Consider the following 23,937-nt stretch of genomic DNA (forward strand, 5'->3'; position numbering starts at 1 on the left):
ACTTCGATTTCATGAAATTCACTCGCGTCTGCAGACATAAAAACACACCGAAACTTCTCGCAGACCGGCTGAGTTCCACCAGGATTTTGGTGCCTTTTTACGTCTGCAGACACCCTATGAATATTAAATCTGCTTACACTTCTATTAAAACTTAAAAATATATGCAGAAACTTACGCAGAAATAATTGTGCATCTTATCGACAGTTTTTGAATTGAAACGAAATGCAAACCTCTCGGTATATTAAAAATTGTTTTAATCTTAAAGTTAATTCAAAAACAGGAAATGCTGTAAATGCCCAGAGTCAGACAGGATCCAATGCTGCCTGAGCTGAGTTTTTCCAGGAACTTTGTTTTGTTTCAGATTACCAGCATATATATTTTTTTTAAAAAACACATGTTATTAAAAAGCAAAGATAGTGGGAAAATTATGCGTGTTTATTGTGTGCGACTGCAACATATTTGTACCCATGCATTTTTTTAGAAAATGGAACTGAGTAATTGTAATGACTTTTTCAACAAATAAATTGATGTGTGGCTTGTTAATTAACAAAAGCAATAAAGTCCGCCATTATCTGGGTTTAACTAGGTTGAGTGATATTTATTGAATGTATGCACCAAAATTCTTACTTGCTGCAGCCGAACAGGTACTTTAATGAAAAAATTAATGGTCCACCTTCAATTAAAAAGAGAAGATAAATACAGAGATAAAATAGGAGTTACCATAGGGCAAGAAAAAAAAGCATTAAAATAGTGGCATAATCATGTTCACTCCATGTACACAGACTGTGTAAAAGAGAGGCACATGTTTGACACGGGGCAACATATTTATTTCATTTATAATTTGGGGTTTATTGTTTGATGCTCAAGTTGGACTTCTTTTCAATTTGAATGTTTAATAAGGCAAAAGGGAGGCAGCCAGAATGAACATAACCTTAATAGTTTGCAATCAAATAAAGAATGACGGAGGATTTAGTCCAGTGGCACCCATTGAGTAGATCAACACCAGATCAGGTGAGCTGTGAATTGGCCAAAATGCACACTACGTGCGTGCATGTTGTTTTGGCAATAATTCACTGTCTAGCCCTACACTTGGAGAATGGCAGTTTAAATAATTTACTGGAATGTGGAGTCCATAAAATAGATCAAATTTCAGATACACTGTATGTGGCATTTTGTTGAGCTCTCAGTTATGAATGTTACCTCAGACTCTATCAAGAAGATTTCTGCTTATTTGGATGAATTACATTAAATACAAATAAGTTTGATACTTATTTTTGAAGAATGATCCATTTCTATTAACCTGACATATAATTCAGTAACTGTTTATCATTAATACAATTCCAGAAGACAATGCAGAACGATATGAGATACAATCTTTTGTAGAAGACAGAACTTGGACATTTGACAATGATTCATTTAAAACCTATAACCAAATAAAATGTCCTTAAGCAATTAACAAGAACATAATCAGACAAATAGTGACCCTGAGCTCGCTAATCAGGTGCTGTAGACGCAACTGGTCCTTTGTATATACACAAAAGCACGCAAATTAACTCTGCAGAAAATTCAGGCACACACAATAAAAGGATTTCATAAATTCAACTCTCAACATTCAGTGAAATATTAAAACAAAGGAACCTTTCAAATGTTAAAATTGTTTTTGGGTTAAGGTTAGGAATAGCCTAAATCACAAAACATTTTAATAGAGTTGTTTGTCTGTTTAAAGTAGTCTAAATGAATAACTGTGCCACACCTCATTAAGCCAAGTTTTCCTACCCCTGAAGCACATTAGTGAGCCAAATTAGTTTATATAACAATTTATTAGTTTCGTGATCACTAATACTAACACTAGGTTATTTTCTTCATTTTAATTTTGACTTACTAATTGAATATAAATTCTCTAACTATCAGGATAAGTTGGGCACTCATCTCTCCTAATCATTCGTCCAGGCCTTTGAATTGGCACAATTATGCAATCATACTATGGATAGTGGTTAACTGAAATACACACAGAGATTAAGAAAGTTTTCCTTTTTAAAATATTGACTTTAATATACAAATCCTACATACAAAGTCTACTAATATAACAAATAGGATGTTCTATCATATACATATGACAAATTAACATAAAGGTAATTCACATTAGTTATCAATTTGTTTATTTAACATTATTTCTTAAAAATAATTCTGGATAGAGGACAATTAAATTGCATTATACTATCTTTTGGTCAAGACACTGAGTAATTTCAGGCTAACTTGATGATATGATCTAAAACAACCATAATTAAACCCGTATATAACCAGTTATATATATTAAAAAAAGGAGGGGGGGTGAAATAAAGTTATAGTATCAAGAAAGGATGCCAGAAGTTAATGTGCAAGGATGAAGTGGGCCAAGAGATTGATAGACAAGTACCTGGGTGAGCAGCCAAGGGAGAGTGTTGGAAGTTTTGAGGAAGGTAACCTGGGCTGGTGCCAGGGCAAATTACTGAACTTTGTTTGGACCTGGTGTTAGGGCGAGACGCCTACCAGTGCTAGAGGGGCTTCCCCATAACCACATCCATCACCGTGGGCCATCATCGCTGCCTGTGTCAGTACCTGGCAACTGAGGAAGGCCAACAATTGGAACTATCAGCGAGCGGAACGTGCTGGGTCATGTGGCAGAGAGGCGGGGCTTCGGAACCGAACGGGGAATAAAGGTGACGTCAGTTTCGTGGAGCCACTTCCTGTGTGTCGTGGCTCATTTCCGGTTTCGATCAGCGGCCTAGTACCCCGTTGAAGATGGCTGAGGACTTCGGTTTCTTTTCTTCCGACAACGGCACCACGGGCAGTGCTGAGGAGGACCCGGCAGCAGCCTTCCTCGCTCAGCAGGAGAGTGAGATCGCCGGCATCGAGAACGACGAGGGCTTCAGCATCTTGGACGGGGGAGAGGTGCCGGCGGCCTTGCAGCCGCAATCGGAAGACGTCGGAGGTGAGTGGCGTGGGGGGGAAGAGGACCTGCACTTCGGCGGGGGACCCCGGCACCGGAGTCTGACTGCCGCCAGCCTCTTCCAGCTCTGCCTTTTGGGCTCTGACCTGGTACGAGTGTCGGATTCCATCCACTGAGGGTAAACCCGGCTGTGTCGTTGTTGGGTTGCTCCGGTTTACCAAAAAAAATAAAGAGGCAACCAAGTCCGGTCGACACTAGTTGGTCGACACTCCGCTCGGTGGTTTTGCAAGTTGAGCCGGGCAGTGTTGAATTTCGCAGTGTCATCGATCGAGATGACATTGCTTACTCCGTAAAAGACTCCTGTTCCTGTGTAGCCTTACTTTCCGCTTCAGCGCGACTCCAGAGAGATTTCGTATTGTGAATCTGTCATTGAGTCATTGAGGGGAGGGGGAAGACGCTGTTGACCTGTTTCCCGCGTGATATCTGGAGAATTCCTGCCAAGTTTGCAAAGTTAAAGCTAGAAAAAGGACCTGCTGTAATTTTGAATCCTTTGTGAATTTCGTCCAGTTTCCTGATTTTGACCTTTAATTAGTTTTTAAACGTGTGCAATCGCAGTGCCCTTAATAGCCATTTCCCTCTTTCTGTGTGTGGCACAGATTTACGACCTTTGGTTATCCCTGCTTTAGTGATTTGCTCAATTGACACAGCCTGTTAGGAGAGCTTAATTCACCATTTTGCCCACATGATGCTGGAATCTCGAGCAAAAAAAAACCACAACTCTGGGAACCCGGGTTGTCTGCTTGTGTAGGGTTTGGTGGTATTGAGAGAGAGGAATTGTTAATGTTTTGGGTTGAGACCTTGCATCAGAACTAAAGAGGAAAGATGATTAGAATAAAGAGAGCAAGAATCCTTCCCTGACCTGGTACGATTGTCAGATTCCATACACTGAAGGTAAACCCGGCTGTGTCGCTGTTGTGTTGCTCTGGTTTACCAAAAAAAAGGCAACAAAATCCGGTAGGGTGAAGATGAAGGATGACTAGCAGGTGCAGTTGTTGGTGAGGGGTGGGGGATTGTGGAGTTGGTGGACAGGCTGGTGAATGATGGATAAAAACAAAAAAAAGCAAATGGAGTAGGAAGGCTGGTGTAGACAGTTCCTAGAAAGTGATAAGCAGGACCACAAGACTACAACTGCTGATAACTCTTGTCTCCTGTGTTCCAATCTTTCTCCTTCTAATTATGTTGTCTCCTCCTGACCCCCAGCACCCATATTCATCCAATTTCAGACCATGCATGTTAAGCACTGAAAAGCCCATCTGATTCCATTTTCACCTGTGTCTCAGTAGTTGCTGTTTTCATCTTGCTGATCAGAAACTAGCAATGGTACCCTTTGTGATTCTGTTCTTTACCCTAAATAACTGTCAACATTTTTTTCCCCACCACCAACTGACTCCATCTGCCTTTTCCCTTTGCTTCCACCCTATCCCCCACATGACACTGAATACCAACTCCAACCACTTCGCCATTCCCCACAATTCTTCATCCCTCCTCTGTCCACCCAGTCTTGCATTTCTGTCTCCTCTGAATGTTGTTCATCTTCCCTTCAGTCGATCTTGACGCTGGGTCTCAACTCAAAACATTGACAATTCCTCTGTCATCCCTACCACCCACCCCTTCCCCCCCCACCACAAATGATCTTCAAACCATTGTTCTTCCAGCCATTAGTTTTCACAATTTTTTTCATTAAATGGGTTACTAATATAAATATTGAAAGATTTCTATGACTGTATTTTACTTTGTCATCAATTTTACATAAAATATTCCAAACCTTGAGATGGATGAGCTTCGTCTTTTTTAAATAATGTCCGGAGACCCTTTGAATTCACTTTGAACGTGACTGGGCCACCATATTAATTGTAAATTCAAAGGCTAATATTTGAATTAAATATATGAATTTTTGTTTAAATATAGGCTGCTACATTTCTATTAGTTCTGTTCAACCTTTACATAAAAGAATGATGATTGTTTACCTTTGTGAAAAGTGCCTTCAAGTCACTAGGCACTTTTAAACTGCCACACCTGGGTAACCCTCCTGGGACCCAGGTGCATTTAATCAGTCGAAGGTGCTCCCAGCACCTTTTAACCTGCAGGGGGATCACCCCATTAAGTTGCCAACCCGGCGATTTAAGGGGGATCCCACCCCCGTGATGCATCACACACTGACAGATGAAATGAAGTAAAAGATTTTAACCTTGCTTTTCCTGGGAAACGTGTTCAAACCACGATCTATAATATCCCCTTTCCTGACCTGCACTGCTGAGTTCCTCCTCTACATTTGAACTTGGCCCCAACGTGCATGTAAGAGCTGATGTCATCAGAATAATTGGATTGGCCATTTTCATTTTCAAGCCACCAGCGGACGAGACCTAGGTAAGTTTAACTGGGTTCCCTGACTACCTCCGGTTGATTTAGGAGCATGCTGACCGGGTGCGTGGTGTGCTAACAAGGAAAATTGCCTCGTTAACCCCATTTTACAAGGCAGCTTGAAAGTGCCGACTGTCTTCAAGATTGCAGCAGGGTAACCTGAAAAGCAGTCATGTGGAAACTGATGACAAATATTGGAAGAATAAAGTTAACAGTTTAGTTGCTACACCAATGAAAATTTTTGCCCTTCTATTGGTTTAAATCAGTTAGTCATGACTAGAGACAAACAATTTGGACAATAACACAGGATAATTTTCTATTGGATAGCGGGGGAAAAGTGTAATTTGTGTTCAATTCCACTCTAATGGTCATCAATAGAGCTGGCTTGAATGGCTCTTTTATACAAATTTGTTTTTGTTAAGACTGGTTTGGCATCTAATAATCTTTTGTAAACTTGAGCATGTAATTGGAGTTTATTAAAGGAAACCTTGAGATTGTGGATTTTAACTTATCCTCGACTTTGCTTACCAATGGAATAAACTAAATATTTGGCTATTTTGGCAAGAGATAATCATTAACTCCAGTATTTAAATCTATGCATCATTGGTCATCTCAATGGATACTTTACTGAAGTAACCTTGGCATTGCATTAGTGTGCTCCTGACTGCACAGCAAGGAGAAGAATTGACCTGTGACTCATTTTGAGTGCTTAATTGAACAGAAAAGCTGTGTGACAATTTGCTCCTGCTTTCAAATGCCATAACCCTTAAATGGTATACCTTACCTGAATTGATTTGCTGTTATTTTTATAAATTTAAAACCTGGCATTTGCTCCCTCATATCCAAATTGAAATATAAGCTTTGCACTGACTAGCTATCATATGACTCTTGTGCACTCTTGCTTCACCTGAAGGTTTGTGGTGCATAGCCCTTTGAAGGTGCTCAAAAACAGGATTATCAGCTTTTATCTGATAACATCTATTGAAGTACTTAATGTGCACATTGCCTTTTATCCTTTTCATCTGCTTTGTTGATTTAGTTATAAACCATCAGTAGTTACATTACAGCATAAGGAAATTTACCTGGTGGAGTCTTGCAGTTTAATGTAAAAGTTATCCAGCTGTTCCTGTCCTCTTGTTGTAATCTTCGTGTTTTCTTTTCCCATTTAGGTTCTTGGGTTCCTTTAAGCTCTTTAGAACTGCAATTAATCACCCTTTGTTGCTTTTAATATTACTTCTACTACCACGACCTTTGTCAGTGTCTTTCAAAAAGGAAGCACTTTCTGCTTTTTTTAAAAAAGTTAAAAGACGATAAGAAATGGGAGAAGTAGACAGTGTTATCCTTTGTCTGCTCTGCCATTCAATAGGAATGATTAAACTTCCAAGTACACTTTTCTGTCCTTGATTTATTTACTGATTAAAATCTGTTTGCTATGACTCTATTTAAGAACATCCTCCGCAGGAGGGGGGTGTGCCATGTAATGTCATGGGGCTAGACTTGAATGCTCTACTCTCACTGAAAAAGTTTTAAGAATTAAGAAGCCTGAACTGACTGCAAGACAATAGAAGAGGAAGCTATCGGAAGACCTTCAGAACAATAAACAATGCCTCCTAAGAAAGATAAACTGACTGTTAATTTTTCAAGAACTTGAAAAAGAAAAAGAAGCTAATAAAGAGAGGCCTACTTTGAAGAAGGATCCTGCAGCTCTCCGGAAGGTGTACCCTTGGTGACAGACCTGGAGCAGAGGAGACCTTGGACATTGCTGTACAAGGTCTCCCCCGACAATGGCTGACTCCTACGGATAAAGAAGTGACACTGTGTATAAGCAAATTTTTATAAAAGCTCAAGAAACCTCCAGCTCCAGTGATCAAGAGGAGCAAGAAGAAGAAATGTATGTTAAACAGAGTTTTTGCCAAAAAACTGGAGAAAATAAAGGAGTCTTGTATATCTACAACTGAAATGAAAAAGTATATGGATTCTTTCCAGCAAATTTTGTTAGTTAACAATGGAAGTTAAAAGGTTTAATGAGGGTTTAATTGAAAATAGGGGTTCTATGAAGAAGGTAAGGAGAATGCTGTCTCAAATGGAACAAAAATTAAAAGTAATGAATTTGAAATTCAGCATGTTAAATAGCAAATGAAGAAGAGTCAAGCTGAGACAGCTGTAACTAAAGAACAATTAACACAAAAACATTGATGCGTTAGAAAATTTTAGAAATAATATAAAAATTGTTGAACAAGGTGATAAAGGGCAAGATATGAAGAGACTTTTACAACAGTGGATTCCTCAAACTTTGGGGGTAACTGAATTTCAAGGAGATATTGAGATCGAAAGAGCTCAACGAGCATTACGATCTAAGCCATAGCCAGATCAGAAATCATGTTCGATTCTGGTCAAGTTGGTTCAGTATGAAGTGAGGGAGAAGATCTTGGAGCTGGCTACGAAAAGGAGAGACAATTGCCATTGATTTATAACGATAAGATTTTCTTTTACCTTGATATAAGCTTTAATTGGTTGAAAAAAATAAAAGAATTTAATGCTATTAAAAATGTGCTATGGAAAAAAAGTCACACTTTTGTTTTAAGTGTTATAAATTTTTGTTCTTGAGGATGAAATAGATTGTTTGTTGAACCCAAGTGTTTGCTGATTCGTTGCCTGAGAAAATGAGATGAGAACTGGGAGATATTTTGGGGGGGGGGGGGGGGAAGAGAGAGGAAGTGGAAATATTGCAGTTGGGGATGTATATTTTCTATTGTCTATTGTATAATAAAATTATACAAGTTGTAGGAGGAGAGAGAATATTAGAGAGGACGACACACACACACGTCTGTTTATTTTATTTTAAAAATGATCATTGTAAGTTTGAGTAGATTTGAGGCCTAACTTCGGGGGAGTTAGGTGAGAGTATGAGCCAGGCCTCTACGGAATCTAGTGCGAGGGTGTTGTTTTTGATCACAACTCCTGTAGATCAGATGTTAATAATGTACGCCTTCTTGGAGGGGGGGGAGCGGGTTGTGTTTCTGTCTTTGTTTCCTTTTTATCTTTAATACACCTAAATCTGATGATAATGTTATGAAATATTTAGTTAGTATTTTGGATGTAGGAGGAGTGGAGATGGAAAGTTGGATGGTGATTGGATTTTGAGAGTTTATATGGCTGATAAATTGAATTCAGAATGGAATAAAATGGAAAAAAATTATTAGTTTATGAACAAGTTTAAAACAGACATAGCTTTTTTACAGGAAACACATTTAATGGAAAAAAATCAAATTAAAAAGAGATTGGGAAGGAACAGTAATAGCATCTTTTCATTATAAGGCTAGAGGTACTGCAATATTAAAATCTTACTGGTTAAAATATTGGATATTAATATAGATGTATGTTATGGTGAATTGTCAGATTTATTTGGAACAATGAACTTAATGAATGTAGATAATGGCAAATTTATACAAGATGCCTTTATGAATTTATCAAATGCCAAGGGAAAAGTTATATTGGGAGGGGATTTTAATTTTGCTTTTGACCCTAAATTAGATATATCGGGATGGAGAAAAATCCACCCAAATGAAAGAGATTATTCTTTTTATTCTTTTCGATGCAAAACATTCGTGGATAACTTCAATATAGAGAACAAAGAGTGGAATATCAAGCGTGGGTTTTATCAGATCAATCACCTTTAATTTTGTCTATTTCATTGGAAGAAGAACAAAAGGTAGGTTATATCTTTGGCTTGGCTTCGCGGGCGAAGATTTATGGATGGGGTAAAAAGTCCACGTCAGCTGCAGGCTCGTTTGTGGCTGACCAGTCCGATGCGGGACAGGCAGACACGATTGCAGCGGTTGCAAGGGAAAATTGGTTGGTTGGGGTTGGGTGTTGGGTTTTTCCTCCTTTGCCTTTTGTCAGTGAGGTGGGCTCTGCGGTCTTCTTCAAAGGAGGCTGCTGCCCGCCAAACTGTGAGGCGCCAAGATGCACGGTTTGAGGCGTTATCAGCCCACTGGCGGTGGTCAATGTGGCAGGCACCAAGAGATTTCTTTAGGCAGTCCTTGTACCTTTTCTTTGGTGCACCTCTGTCACGGTGGCCAGTGGAGAGCTCGCCATATAATACGATCTTGGGAAGGCGATGGTCCTCCATTCTGGAGACGTGACCCATCCAGCGCAGCTGGATCTTCAGCAGCGTGGACTCGATGCTGTCGACCTCTGCCATCTCGAGTACCTCGACGTTAGGGGTGTGAGCGCTCCAATGGATGTTGAGGATGGAGCGGAGACAACGCTGGTGGAAGCGTTCTAGGAGCCGTAGGTGGTGCCGGTAGAGGACCCATGATTCGGAGCCGAACAGGAGTGTGGGTATGACAACGGCTCTGTATACGCTTATCTTTGTGAGGTTTTTCAGTTATATAGTAGGTTATATAGATGGAGGTTAAATACTATTTTGTTGAAAAGGGAATTTTGTGATTTTTGAGGCAACAAAATTTTTCTAGACACTAGTAAGGATTCCATTGTGAGTAAGTTTGCATTATGGGATTCAATGAAGAGGTCAAATAATAAGTTATACTTCAAAAATAAAGAGAATATATGAAGGCACTAGCAATTAGATAAAGAAATAATGAAATTGGAGATGGAAAATTCAAGTACATAAAGATGGGGAGAAGCGAAAATTGTTAGAGTTGAAGAAATTAAGACTTAATGCCGTGCAGATTGATAGAGTGGAGAGAGATATAATGAGAACATGACAAAAATATTAAGAGTTGGATGAAAGGGCCCATAAAGTTTTAGCATGGCAATTAAAAACAACAGATTTCTAGAATAATAATTGCAACTTAGAAATTATCAGGACAGATAACTTATAAAATGCAGGAAATAAATATTAATTTTAAAGATTTCTGTGCTAAACTTTATCATTCAGAGTCTGAGAGATGATTACTAATGTTAAAGGAGGACAAAAAGATAAGATTGTCCAAGAATTTTTCAGGAAAAGAAGTTTGAGACTCTAATGTCTCTACAGAATAATAAGGTGCCAGGTGAAGACAGTTTCCCACCAGAATTTATAAAGTTTAATGAGCTATTAATATCTGCATTGATGGAGGCATTAGGTCAAATGAAAGAGGTTTATGATCGACCTGAATCTTTTAAGACATAATTAATAACTAATTCCAAGAAAAGGAAAGATTGCTTACAGCCTTCTTCATATAGACCTATATCATTATTGGATACAGACTATAAAATTGTATCGAAACTGTTAGCTAATAGGCTAGTTGAGTTTTTGTCAAAATTAATAAATTTAGATCAAACTGGTTTTATTAAAAATAGAAAAGCAGCAAATAACATATTTTCATTTTTAAGTTTGGTAAATATAGCACAAAATACTTAGATTCCCATGGTAGCAGTAGCATTAGATTCAGAGAAAGCATTTGATCGATTGGAATGGGATATTTTAGATGAGACATTTAATGCTTTTGTGATTCCAAATACTTTTATAAACTGGATAAAGGCATTGTATGATTAACCATAAGCAAAAGTGATAATTCCTTAATCCCTTGTGCCCAGATTCACCAAGTAAATCTTTGCTGAGGTTTCATTAATTGTCTCACTACCACCTTGTATGTTTGTAGTATAACTTTTCTACTTTGTACCCCAATTTCCTTGAAATTAGCGTCAGCTTTCCATTAACTTTCCAAATTTTCCTGAAGCCCTGTTGTGTTAACTTTTGTGACTTGTTCAAGAGTACACCCACCTGACTTGCGCTGCAGCTTTCTATCTCTAGCCATTTAATTGATCTGATGATGTCATTCTTCCTTCCAGCGAACAGATCTTTTAACAAGTGTCTTCATTCTATGATTCTTGGTTCTGTCTGCCAGTGTGTTTTCTGCTTAGTTTCAAGAGAAGGAATACCAGTTTCTCCAGTCTAACAACATGACTAAAGCTTCTCAACTGGAATAATTTCAGATGACAATATTTTAAAAAATGCAGTCAGTGAAAATCTAAAATAAAACCACACTCTGCATGGAAAAGCTCAGCATATCAGGTGGAATCTGTGGAAGAGAAAATATTCACCCTTCATCTCTTGGTTCTTGAGACTGATTCCTGACCTGAAATATTAACTGTTTCTTTCAACAGATACTGTCTACTGAGTTTTCCAGCATCTTCTCTTACAATAACTTGTTTCTACCTGCAGATTTTTTTCTAAAGCTGTTGCATCTTTACAAGTTCTAATATCTAGAACTGGACGCAATAACCTCACTGTGACTAAACCTTGGGTTTATTCGTGACTTTCTATTACTCTTACTTGGAGTCCTATAAGTTTATAAACCAATTTGTCAACTGTCCTGTCATTGTTAAACACTGTGTATAATCAAAAAGCAGCAGAAGCGATGGAAATTGAGCTGTATTATTTCCATCTGCTCCTCAGGTATGCAGGTAGAACTTTCTACCTTTATGCTTGTCCTCAACCCTCAGTAGTACAGATTTTGCATTGGGGACTATTGAACTCAAATTAGCATGCTTTTCCCCTCACCTCATGGAGAATGGAAGGTTGGGCCCCTATGTTTAAGGAGCCAAGTTGTACCTCTGATTCATTCGCCCTGTTTCAAGCCTTTTTTTTGTGCCTATGTTTAATTGTTTCTTCTTGACCAAAGTCTTGAAATGCTTCCATGTAAAATTTCAAATTTGGTTTAATTAGCAAGGTGAGATTTCTTTTGATGGTCATGAATCAGAACACTATCCTAGTAGACTGTGAAAGCTGAATTGTATGTTCATGACCAAATGTTTTTTTTTTAAATTCATGGGGGTGTATAAAGAAACTGCAGAATCCAAGATCAAATCTAATTTTTAAAGAGAAGTTGGCTTGAAGGCCCATGTGGTGTATTCCTGTTAAGTTAATTTTTCCTGTACCTATTTTGCTGGCATTTCACTAATATCCTTTATGACCTGCAAAACAGTGTGTTTATTCCTCTCTTCCTCCAAATCAAATTTATCATAAATATATTTGGAATGGAAGGATAATATTTTAATCTACTAACCTCCAATCCTGTGCAACATTTCTGTGCATTCACTTTCACTGTTGCCTTCCAGTCAATTTGCTTGACTAAATCTTTATCTCATAACTTCATTGAAAGTTGTCGGAAATATAATAGTTCTGTACTACTCATTAACATTTCCTTGTCCTCCCACCTTCACCTGAGAGTTCTCATTTGCGATTGCAAACCTATTTTAATCACTTTTTTTAAATTAAAAAATTCTTTTTGGCATATTCCTTCAAATTCAAAATATCTAATTGAATTTTCTTAAATATCCTACGTGCAATTACTTTAATATTAATTTGTCCAACATCTACAAACAAATATTTTTGAGCCTAAATGTGCTGAAATCTTGAACATGGGATTGGTGAGGGCGAGATTATGACATTCATTGCAATTATCTGAAACAACAAAGGTTAAAATGGTGGCAGATCTTGCATTTCTGGATCTGTCACCTCAAAATGAAATGTAGCTGTCTGTCTTAAATTATTTAAGGTTGTCTTGTTATCACCAGGTGCTCATTGCAGCAGTTTGGATTGTGTTCTAGAAATTTGTATCTGATTCCTCAGTGAAGAAAACGTTGCCTTCATTTCAGTTTTATTTTGAAGATTGCATATTTTTCCTTTAGGAGAAGCAAACGCTTGTTTAATTTGTCTAAGCATTTTGATGCAAATAATCACTGGAGTATTCAGTTCAATTCTGACTAGAATTTGTTGGGTTGGAATTTTGCCATGGAAATGACAATCCGACAACTTGTGTTAAATCTCACCTGTTAAATGTAAAAATTGATGTTGCTGACAACAATGTTTGCATACTTAAAATGCAACCCAAATATTCGTTTGAGGCTTTGATTAAATAAACTTTTAATTTTCTCCCCTAGATGGTTTTAAAGAAGACTTGACTGCAGTTAATGGAGAAGTATATCAGGTGAGTGTGGAAAATATTTTAATTACAGGAATTTCCGAGTGAGGAATTTGCTCAAACAACCTATGCCACCTTGTTGAGTGGTGGGGTCTGCATTAATTTGAAAAAGGAAGTGTTTAAATTGTTATTTTGATGAAATTGTATTTTTTATTTGAAGGTTGATTTGCTATTTTTCTCATTTTGGATTGATTTTGCGTTTAACTGACTCAGCGATTTTATGGCTTGGGCTTTTTTATACTTCTACATGAAAAAATTTGTGCATATAAAATCTTGATTATGCTGGATCTTGCCATTGAGGGTTAGGAGTCCAAATGGATGTTGTAGAGGATCTATACCATGATAAGCATAGGCGTGGATCAGTATTGATTGTAATATTAAGGTTATTAAATTGAATTCCAGCATATGGACTTTGGGAAATAAGTGATTACTTGGAGTGAAGTGTGTTGCAATTTTAATGCTTAATTTTTAAGAACCAGTTTAGAAAGAAAATGATTTTCTGTGTAGTCCTTAGACTTTGCCTGTCGGCAGAAATGATTGGTTGAAATTTATCTAATTTCCTTTGTACAGGATATTACTTTAACATGACTAATATGAAGAGCATTGGGCAGTAAGCTTGATTAGACAGGTGACAAAATGGCAGTTTCTTAATGTAAAACTAAGAGAAATGGAAAAAATTAAAAAAAAAAATGCCCTTGAGGTTTTCTGAAGTGACAATGATGTCATAAATCAGTTGGTAGTGATGTCACAAATCACGTAATGCAATGGCAGTGTTTGTGTTTTGTATTTTCATGTTTCAAACCCTGATGCAGCATTTGGTGGACAGAAGTTTGGAAACGACTTTAAACCTCAATGAAGAAAATAAAATCTCTGATTGGACCAATAAAAATGTTCTGGGTACTATATTATGCTGAATCATAATCTGAAGGTTAAATACTTGAGATTTGTACATTGTAAGCATGGATTTCAATGCAGACCCACCAATAGAAATTGAGTTGTATTTTTGTAATGCTTTGTTTCTACAGGAATCAAATGGTCCAAATGATAGTTATGCAGCAATAGCTCGTGCAGACCGCTTGAGTCAGGAACCAGAAAGTATCCGAAAATGGAGAGAAGAACAGATAACCCGTCTAGAAAATCTAGGTAAAGACTTGGTTTTGAGCATATACAATTAAGACTCTAATGCAAATCATAAAATGGAAATGGATATTATTATCCATTAATTAAATGAAACCTATTTATCTTTCTTCCTCATGAGAGGCTTAAACTATAAATGTAGTTTTTGAGAATTTCTGGACTATGGAAGAGAAGTTCACCAGTATATACTAAAGCATGGTTAACTAAGTTGCACCAATTTCCCCATCTGCTTTAGTTAATACACAAACTTGATATACTTGGCTAAATTATTGTAATTAAATCATTATGAGCTGTTACTTCATCCTTAAAACTGAATATCCTTATGATTTATTTAAGCTTGTCTCAACAAAGTAGAATATTTTGCTTATTAGAATTTACTCTTGAATATAAAACTAAGCCATTTTGGACACATTGGGTATCCACTTGTGATACAAAATGTTTGAAGTATTCAAGTCTACATCTGGAGCAGTTTATCATCCTATTAGGTGTTTTACTTTGAAGCTTTGTGCAAGAGTTCAAATGGTCGTGTATCGTGGAGCTTTCTCAAGTAAAATTTGTATCTTTTGGAGCATGGCTAAGTTCCTATTATTATAGTTCATTTTTAACAGGCTTTGGGTTAATCATAAATTTGCAACCTACCAGTTGGCTCATGCCAAAATATTGGCTTTTGGCAGTGAAAATTGAACTATTTGTATTACTAGCATGTCTAAATAAAAAAAAAGTACAGTAACAGGTCATTTTGGCCTACGAGTCCGTGCCACCCAATTAGCCTGCACCCCGGTATGTTTCGAACAGTGGGAGGAAACTGGAGCCCCTGGGGAAACCCACACAGACATGTGGATAATGTACAAACTTCTTACACAGCATGGGATTCTAACCCTAGTCCTGATCACTGACGGTATAAAGGTGTTGCTTTATTATGCCAACCATGTTGCCCCAAATCATCCAGCTCTCATTCTTTAACTGTTATTATGGGCCTAATATTTATGCAAGCACTCAGTAAGTGGAGTGATGAAGACTGCTTTTGCCTCCATTTTTCTATCCATATTACTCTTGCAGTGGATGTTATGCATCTGGATTTTCAGAAAAAAAGGTCTTTGACAAGGTGTTGCACATGAAGCTGCTTAAAAAGATAAGAGCACATGGTATATCAGGAAACATACTAGTGTTGGTAGAGCATTGGCAGGATGCATAGAGTCTGAGTACAGGGATTATATCCTGGTTGCTACCAGTTGTTAATGGACGACGGTGGTCAATGTTGGGCTCACTACTTTTTGTATTGTATATCAGTTATTTAGATTATGGAATGAAAAGCTTTGTGACTAAATTTGGTGATGATATGAAAGTTGAGTGGAGGAGCAGATGGTGTTGAGGAAACCGAGAGGCTGCATAAGGACTTGGACTGATTAGAAGAATGGGCAGGGAAGTGACAAATGAAATTGGAAACTGTATGGTAATGCACTTTGGTAGAAGAAATAAATGGGCAGACTATTTTCTAAATGGAGAAAATTGAAAATTCCCAGATGCAAAGGGAACTGGGAATCCTTCTGCAGGATAGCCTGAAGGTAAACTTGCAGGTTGAGTTGGTGGTGCAGAAGGTGAATTCAATGCTGGCATTCATTTCTAGAGGAATAGAAGATAAGAACAGGGTTTATAAGGCACTGGTGAGACCTCATTTGGAGTATTGAGAGCATTTTTGGGCTCCTCATTTAGGAAACGATGTTCTGATGTGGAGAGGAATCAGAGGTTCACAAGGATGATTCTGGAAATGAAAGGGTTATCATATGAGGAGCTCTTGACCTGTACTTGTTGGAATTCAGGAGGGGGGGGGGGGAAGAAATCTTATTAAAATATTTTGAATGTTAGAAGGCATGGACAGAGTAGATGCAGAAAGGTTGTTTCCATGGTTGGAGAGTTGAGGGCACAACTTCAGACTGAAGGGCATCCTCTTGGAGGAATTTCTTTAGCCAGAGGGTGGTGAATCTGTGGAATTGTTGCCACAGGCCAAGTCATTGAGTGTATTTAAGGCAAAGGTTGATAGGTTCTTGATTAGCCAGCATATCAATAGTTATGGGAAGTAGGCCAGGTAGTGGGGACTGAGAAGAGAAAATGGATCAGATCAGGATTGAATGGTGGGACAGACTCGATGGGCTGAATTACCTATTTCTGCTACTGTGTCTTGTTATCCACTCACTTGATTTCCAGTTACTTTGCCCTTAATTAGTAAACTTTGCTAAAGTCTAAGTTCATAATTTTGTGCAGTTATAGTTATCATTTTTCTACTTCAAACTGCAACCCCATCTTTTTGTCTCTAATTTTCCAAATCTCATTAATTTACTGAAATGCTCACTATTCTGGTAAAGTGAATTGCCCTTTTCTGTAACCTGAATGGTTTTTAGTGTGAGTCAAATGGCTAATTTTGGCATTTTTGGTAAATTTTTCAATTGATGGAAGGGACCTTGATAAATTTACCAAATCCCTCCACATTCATTCATTCATTAGTTCTTTTAATTCTTTTAACTCATAATTATTCTTTGCACTCCTGGAGACTTTTTAAATCATTTCCCTCGGATCCCAGAAGCATCAGATGTGTTGCTAAAGTATTGTAAATGAAAACAAGGATTTGTGCACTTGGAACTAGAAAGTGGCGAGGAGGAAAACTGAGAATCAAATGCATCAAGTATAATTTGTATTTTTAAATTTCCAACTAAAACATTTCCTTATCAGATGCTGCTTCTCGAAAAGCAGAATTAGAATGGAAAGAAAAGGCAAGAAAAGAACTGGAAGAGTGGTATGTTCGACAGAATGAGCAATTGGAGAAAATCAAGAAAAATAACAGGTATGACTGAGAACTTGCAAATTAAGGGTTTCCGATTGTAGAATATTCATTAATTTTAAATTCAAAAGTCAAATATAAATTGTTTGAATCGTTTATTGCACATAAAGCTGCTGAGTATCCTTGAGAAACTACAGAATAAAATTGTATCTAAACTTGAACTGTGCACAACTGGGTTTATAAATTGTTGTGCGATTTAACTGTAACAACCAATTGGATATTTACTATTACAGGCTATTTCAAATAAAATGAAATTCATTAGACATTGTGTAATCCAGTTGAACATTCATTACCTATAATTCCAGTTACCAGTTCAGAAATGTTTACAGATTCAATCAATCTTTTAGCTCAAGTAGCCTGATACTTTTGGGCTTCATGTATGTGAAACCTAGTTGTTGATCTGCTACATTTTTAGTTGCACAAGATATAAGCTTGAGACCATTGCAAAATAAAATTATAGTTCCTAAAATCTAATGTTGATGTGAAAATTACAATATTAAAACTAAGATTGTGACTTTCCCCTTTGCTCATCGTAAACCAGGTACTTGAAGCAATGCAAGTATATTTGTATGCCTCGCATGATTTTTAACTTTTCACCATGTTCTGCACTTGTTTGTTCATTACTTTACTAGAGTTTGATGAACTTGCCATTTTGGATATCTATCAAACAGGATGCATGAATTATTGAAAATTGAAAAAGAAAATGATTAAGGGTATTTTTTTTTTAAAGGTGCATGAAAGTGTAAGAGGCAGAAATAAAGGAGTAAAAAGGCATGAAGGTGGAAGAGGCAGATATAGAGGAGTAAAGAGGCATGATCGATGTAAGAGGCAGGGATAAAGAGGCATGAGGGTGTAAGGCAGGGATAAAGAGGCATGAGGGTGTAAGGCAGGGATAAAGAGGCATGAGGGTGTAAGGCAGGGATAAAGAGGCATGAGGGTGAAAGAGGCACGAGGGTGTAAGAGGCAGGGATAAAGAGGCACGAGGGTGTAAGAGGCAGGGTAAAGGGGCACGAGGGTGCAAGAGGCAGGGGTAAAGGGGCACGAGGGTGCAAGAGGCAGGGGTAAAGGGGCACGAGGGTGCAAGAGGCAGGGGTAAAGGGGCACGAGGGTGCAAGAGGCAGGGGTAAAGGGGCACGAGGGTGCAAGAGGCAGGGGTAAAGGGGCACGAGGGTGCAAGAGGCAGGGGTAAAGGGGCACGAGGGTGCAAGAGGCAGGGGTAAAGGGGCACGAGGGTGCAAGAGGCAGGGGTAAAGGGGCACGAGGGTGCAAGAGGCAGGGGTAAAGGGGCACGAGGGTGCAAGAGGCAGGGGTAAAGGGGCACGAGGGTGCAAGAGGCAGGGGTAAAGGGGCACGAGGGTGCAAGAGGCAGGGGTAAAGGGGCACGAGGGTGCAAGAGGCAGGGGTAAAGGGGCACGAGGGTGCAAGAGGCAGGGGTAAAGGGGCACGAGGGTGCAAGAGGCAGGGGTAAAGGGGCACGAGGGTGCAAGAGGCAGGGGTAAAGGGGCACGAGGGTGCAAGAGGCAGGGGTAAAGGGGCACGAGGGTGCAAGAGGCAGGGGTAAAGGGGCACGAGGGTGCAAGAGGCAGGGGTAAAGGGGCACGAGGGTGCAAGAGGCAGGGGTAAAGGGGCACAGCTGAACTTTAAATGCTGGTTCAGGTTCAATTCTGACCACACTTTGGCAATCTGGAGTCATTGGAGACCAGAGATTTTGCTAGTTAATGGTTATTGTTGGGTGAGGTGCGATGTAAAATGGATGGAATTGTTCTCTCAAAGAGCAGAGTACATTGAGAGGAAATCTGGCAGAATTGGTAAGCGAAGTAAAACAAAAAGATTGAGATTCAACCGTTTTGACAGCATTTGAGGCATGAATTGAATACAGTACAACTAATGTTAGAAGGTATTTGCTAGTGTTGGGTGGGTTGGAGGACTATTATTAAGAATTTTGAGAAATTGGGAACTAAAGCATTCTTTAAAATTTTGAAGAAGGAGTTGGACTCGGTGGCCCACGATACAATTTTTGTTGACTAAAGTTTGCAGAAGTATTTGTACTAGATTTTGGGGAAATTACATAATTGTTTTTATTTGGAATAACATTAAAAAAGCATGCTTGTTATTTTTGGAATGTATTGATTTGAATGTTCAAGAATGTTCACGTAATTATTATAGTGAGTGGATTCAATTGGTTTGGGGGGGGGAGAGAGAACTGGATCTTTGATGTAATATGACCGTGGTAACATTAGTTTTTCATTGAACTAACTAATAATACACTTTTCAACTGCAGATTTACAATGGATGTTTTCTTCACCTAACAATTTTCCAAGCTTTATTCCAGACAAAAGTTAAATGCTTAAAATATTAACACTGTCCTTCCTCTTTTATCCCTTTTCTGTTCCTGTTGCAACTCTATGCCCCCTTTCCTGTTGATCTGCTGGTTCATTTTCTGGACTAACATGCATGTGCAATAGGATCGCTGACGAAGCTTTCTACAAACAGTCCTTCGCTGATGTGATAGGCTACGTGTATGTTGGCTATTTTCTTTTTTAATTTCACTTTAGCTGTAGAACACTTTCAAAATATTTGAAATTTTAAATCTCAGTTAATGTTAGTGCTTTAAGACTATTTTGCAGTCTGATCTTTAGATTAGAGCATAGAGTTGATCAATATTTGACAACCAACTTTAATTGTCTTTGGAGGGGGGATAAAAGCCAGAAGTTCATTCTCAAAACTTTTTGATGTAATGACATGGTTCCAAAATCTATCACTCTACCCCCTCTCTTTCTCCCCCCCCCCCCCCCCCCCCCCCCAGTGCCTTGAGCAGCTGTTCAGGTGAGACAAGACAATGTATTGGAGCTAATTTAACAGGATCACTGAATCTACATGTTCCCATATACATCAACATATATTTTGTGTTGAATCATCAGTAGTAATGTTGTCTAATCTCTCTTTGTGCACAGCACAAGCCACAACTGCAGTGGATGGATTTGGTTAAAATTAGTGAGCAAATTTCTGCTGGAACGGAGGGTCGGACAGCATTTGTAGAGACAGAGATAGTTGACATTTTTGTCAAAATCCTACATTCATATAGTTGTGGTGGTATTGTTCAAACAGCAAGCCAAAACTGTAGATACTGACTCATTGGAATTAGTTGTGACATTAAAACTCTGATAATAGTTTTTGGGTAGAGCATGTGCAATGTTAGCATTAGGTAGAGCGTATCATATTTTAATTGTTTTAACTTCATTGCATTGTTTTTTTTTTATTTGGTGCATTTAAAGCAGAACAATTATTTTCAACGAATTGAGTTTAATTTTCTTTGATATGATGTCAACACCCATTGTTCCTTGTACATATTCATTGTTTAAAAAGTCCTGGTACAAGTTTAATAAATTAAAAACCTTTCCTCCATGCTACTGTATTTACTTTTCAGTTGCAGGTATTTTTAATAGTAGGTTTCTCCATTGAGCTTTGACATTAAGCATTTGAGGCCACTTTCTACAGGAGAGGTGCAGAGGCCATGGAACTTGAAATCCAGATAAATGGCATGCTTTAAATCTGAAATGATAGAATTTGAGATTTTCGGTGCACATGGTTGGCGTAGCAGTTAGCACAACGCCTTTACAGCCTCAGCAATTGGACTGGGTATCAAATCCCACACTCTTTGTAAGGAATTTGTTCCTTCTCCCCATGTCTGTGGGGGGTTTTACCCAGGGACCCTGGTTTCCTCACATTGTTCAAAACATGCCAAGGGAATAGGTTAATTAGGTGTAAATTGGGTGGCATAGACTCATGGGTCGAAATGGCTTGTAAGAGCCACTAGGTCCTTCAACTTTGTGAAGCATTAAGATGAATGGCAAGTTTGAGGGGAAATAGCTACCATTATTTGTTCAGGTTTGAGAACCTTGAAGCTTTTGCAATTAATACTGTCAGTGAATGAAACTGCAAATTTTTAAATGGGTGATGTATGGTGAACAGGGTGAGAAGTGGACAAAAGTTTTGGAGCACTATTTGTGTAGTAAAACCAGTTGCAGTGTAATACAAAATTTCTATTGATTTACTTAAAGGTGACTGATTTAGTCATGGTTTAAAGCAGGGGTGGCCAAGCATTTTTGGTTGTGGGCTATGCACAGAAAAATATAAGGAGTCACAGGCCAAACAATATTAAGCCCGGCAGTTTTCAATCACTGTATTCTTTTAACAGGCTGGGCGGTTGGACCATGCAGGGAAGCTCTGAGACCACTCTCCGGGGGTCTTTACCAGTGGTAACGCTGCTATTAAACAGCTCCGTCAGCACTGCCATTTTTTCTAATGAGTCAGTCATAAATGGCTAACAGGCTGCAGTTGGCCCAGGGATGTAGTTTGGCCACCCCTAGTTTAAACAATTGAAATTGTGAAGTCCAGATGAAAAGTGATTGTTCTTGGATTGAATTTTGTTGCAACTGTAAGATGACTTGAGAAAATGAGCCACCAAGACTTTCTAATTGGGATAGAACATCCATGGCACCAATGCAAAGCAAAGATCAAGTCTGTGACAATAAGAGCTTGAAGAGATTACAAACTTAAAGGCTTACTTTATAGAACGTAATCAATTAATGTTTCTCTGAATTGCACCTAATACAATCATTCTCATGCAAGCCAATGGTCGTGTGATAGCCAAAAATGAACAACAGTTGCATCAAGGTGGACGTAAATTTACTTTGGCTTCAAGATGTCAACAGCCAGACTGTCCATTTTTTGAATTCTAGGTATTTGTGGTGTGAACAGGCTATTTTTTTTCCCCCGACTCATCTGCATTTCATCTCATTTTCTCATTGCTGTTACAGTACAGTTGAATTTATTTAATTGTTTAAAAAAAAAAGTATTGATTGAACTTTGCTTTTGGTTCTGTTTTTCATGCTGCAATTCTGTATCTAATCCTAAATCTGCTTTCACTCACATCCGTCCAAGATTGTTCATCATCCCAGTAATTAATGCAAAGAATATCTAGATGACTAAGGAGTAACCAGAATGATTTTCAGAATTTGCTTGTTCTTTTGGCCACCTTGTAAGCCAGAGTTATGAACTTGATTATGTAATGTTTTTATATAACTTTTGTATCACTTCTAAAATCTTAATTGAATGGTTAATCTTCCAAATTGCGACCTGAATGAGCATTCCATCCAAGGAAACAGAACAAGGGCCTTGGAAAGTCTTTCCTCTCTTTGGCAAAAGAAAAAGAAAATAAAATTTGAAGATTTAAATGACCAATTGGACTTAACTGCAATAGGAATAAACTGAGTTCGAGTTCATCTTGAGATGTGGTATATGCAAAGGCTGCATGAATGGCTTTGGCTGTATCTCTTCGAAATTACATATAATGAATCACTCAGACATTCAATATTTTTTCTTATTCATTGTTGATGGGCTGTAAAGATGTCATTCATCCATTTGTGTGTTAACTTTATTGACAGACCATTCCTTTCATTTGCTTTGAATGAATTTGCACACCAGCAGATGAAATGCAGTTCAGTGATCTTGAATGAATGCAAGTTTTCATGATGAACTTGATTCACAGATATTTGGGAGTAGAAAATTCCTCCATCTTCAATTAATTAGGCTATATGAACATGCTTAACATTTGCATTGGAGCAGCAAAAACCTTGTGAAACACATTTTGAAAACCAAGCCTTTATTCTGCTGGTTTGAGAGAAGAGCAAGTTAAAGTTGGAGTTTATTTGATGATGATTTAGTTTTCTAAGACATGCAGCCATCAAAATTCTGGATTTGATTCTTAATCTTTAAAAATGAATAAATGAATAGATATCTGATTCTAGATTATTAATAGGGTTTGTTGGAAATGGTCTACAACCTTTTCAGTAAAAGATGGAATCATTTCACCCATTGTTTGAACATCCAGTGAAGCTTTGGGTTGGAAAGGAACAAATGGTAAGCTCTGCCATAACGCTCCGAGTTGGTTAAACTTGTCTAAACTTGCTGTTGAATAGCTGCTTGGGGTACTGTGAAGTAATTATTGCTCCTGCCTATACATTTGTGCCCCCACTGAAGATGACAGTTCAATAGCTGACAGCAGTAGCTAAAAAATTCACCACTGTCAACACATTTTTCTGAATATACAGTGGCAAATGCGATGCTGCTTTCTCACCTTTGGTTCTCATTTTAGAGCTGCAGAAGAGGCCTTCGTCCAGGATTGTGAAGAAGATACACCTGGAACAGAATGGGAGCGAGTAGCACGTCTTTGTGATTTCAATCCTAAAACCAGCAAGCAATCCAAGGATGTATCGCGTATGCGTTCTGTACTGATATCACTTAAGCAGTCACCATTAGTCCGCTAGACAGATACTACATGTGTGGGCTTTCCTGTTGCTCTAATTGCAGCCTACAAAATTGATGGCCATTAGAATAGAAGGATGGGTGTTAGTCATTCCTGTTTGGACCAAACCAGTGTAAATTACAAAATCTGAGTTAGATTATTTTCCAACTGTTTGTGTGGTCTCTGGGCAAGCAGATAATATGGTTGCCCTCAAACACTCCTGATTCTCATTAATGTTAACTTTCTCAATTACTGTCCTTGTGCTGCATCACCTGATTATTTATGCATGAATTATGAGTGCAATTTATTGGCCCTTGTTTAAAAACAATCATGTTGACTACACTGTTACGCATTAAAAAGTTAAATATTAAAA

General features: G+C 38.2%; 2 protein-coding genes across 8 annotated transcripts in view; one reads left to right on the forward strand and one right to left on the reverse strand.

Annotated features, from left to right (window-relative positions):
- faf2 (Fas associated factor family member 2) overlaps positions 1-6,684 on the reverse strand; it is a 24,788-nt gene extending 18,104 nt beyond the window's left edge. For 2 of the 6 annotated variants that reach the window (XM_069898723.1, XM_069898720.1), the window contains exon 1: positions 2,599-3,350. Coding sequence is in view for 1 of the 6 variants with exons in the window: in XM_069898717.1 (XP_069754818.1) it covers positions 2,530-2,580 (51 nt within the window). In the remaining 5 variants the exon portion in view is untranslated. Of the gene's footprint in view, positions 1-2,416; positions 3,351-6,432 lie in introns of those variants that run through there. The other 4 variants (XM_069898722.1, XM_069898718.1, XM_069898721.1 and 1 more) reach the window with 3 other exon arrangements.
- Positions 2,721-23,937, forward strand: cltb (clathrin, light chain B). 2 transcript variants are annotated; one of them, XM_069898724.1, is made up of 6 exons: positions 2,721-2,971; positions 13,244-13,290; positions 14,310-14,427; positions 17,149-17,260; positions 19,723-19,776; positions 23,415-23,937. In XM_069898724.1, the coding sequence occupies exons 1-6, from the start codon at positions 2,782-2,784 to the stop codon at positions 23,584-23,586; spliced, it is 693 nt and encodes a 230-aa protein (XP_069754825.1). In that variant the 5' UTR covers positions 2,721-2,781; the 3' UTR covers positions 23,587-23,937. The 2 variants fall into 2 exon arrangements, with proteins under 2 accessions (XP_069754825.1, XP_069754826.1); XM_069898725.1 differs by lacking the exon at positions 19,723-19,776 and having other exon boundaries at positions 2,722-2,971.

Source organism: Narcine bancroftii, chromosome 9, assembly GCF_036971445.1.
Source record: "Narcine bancroftii isolate sNarBan1 chromosome 9, sNarBan1.hap1, whole genome shotgun sequence".
In the NCBI taxonomy this organism is placed as follows: domain Eukaryota; kingdom Metazoa; phylum Chordata; class Chondrichthyes; order Torpediniformes; family Narcinidae; genus Narcine; species Narcine bancroftii.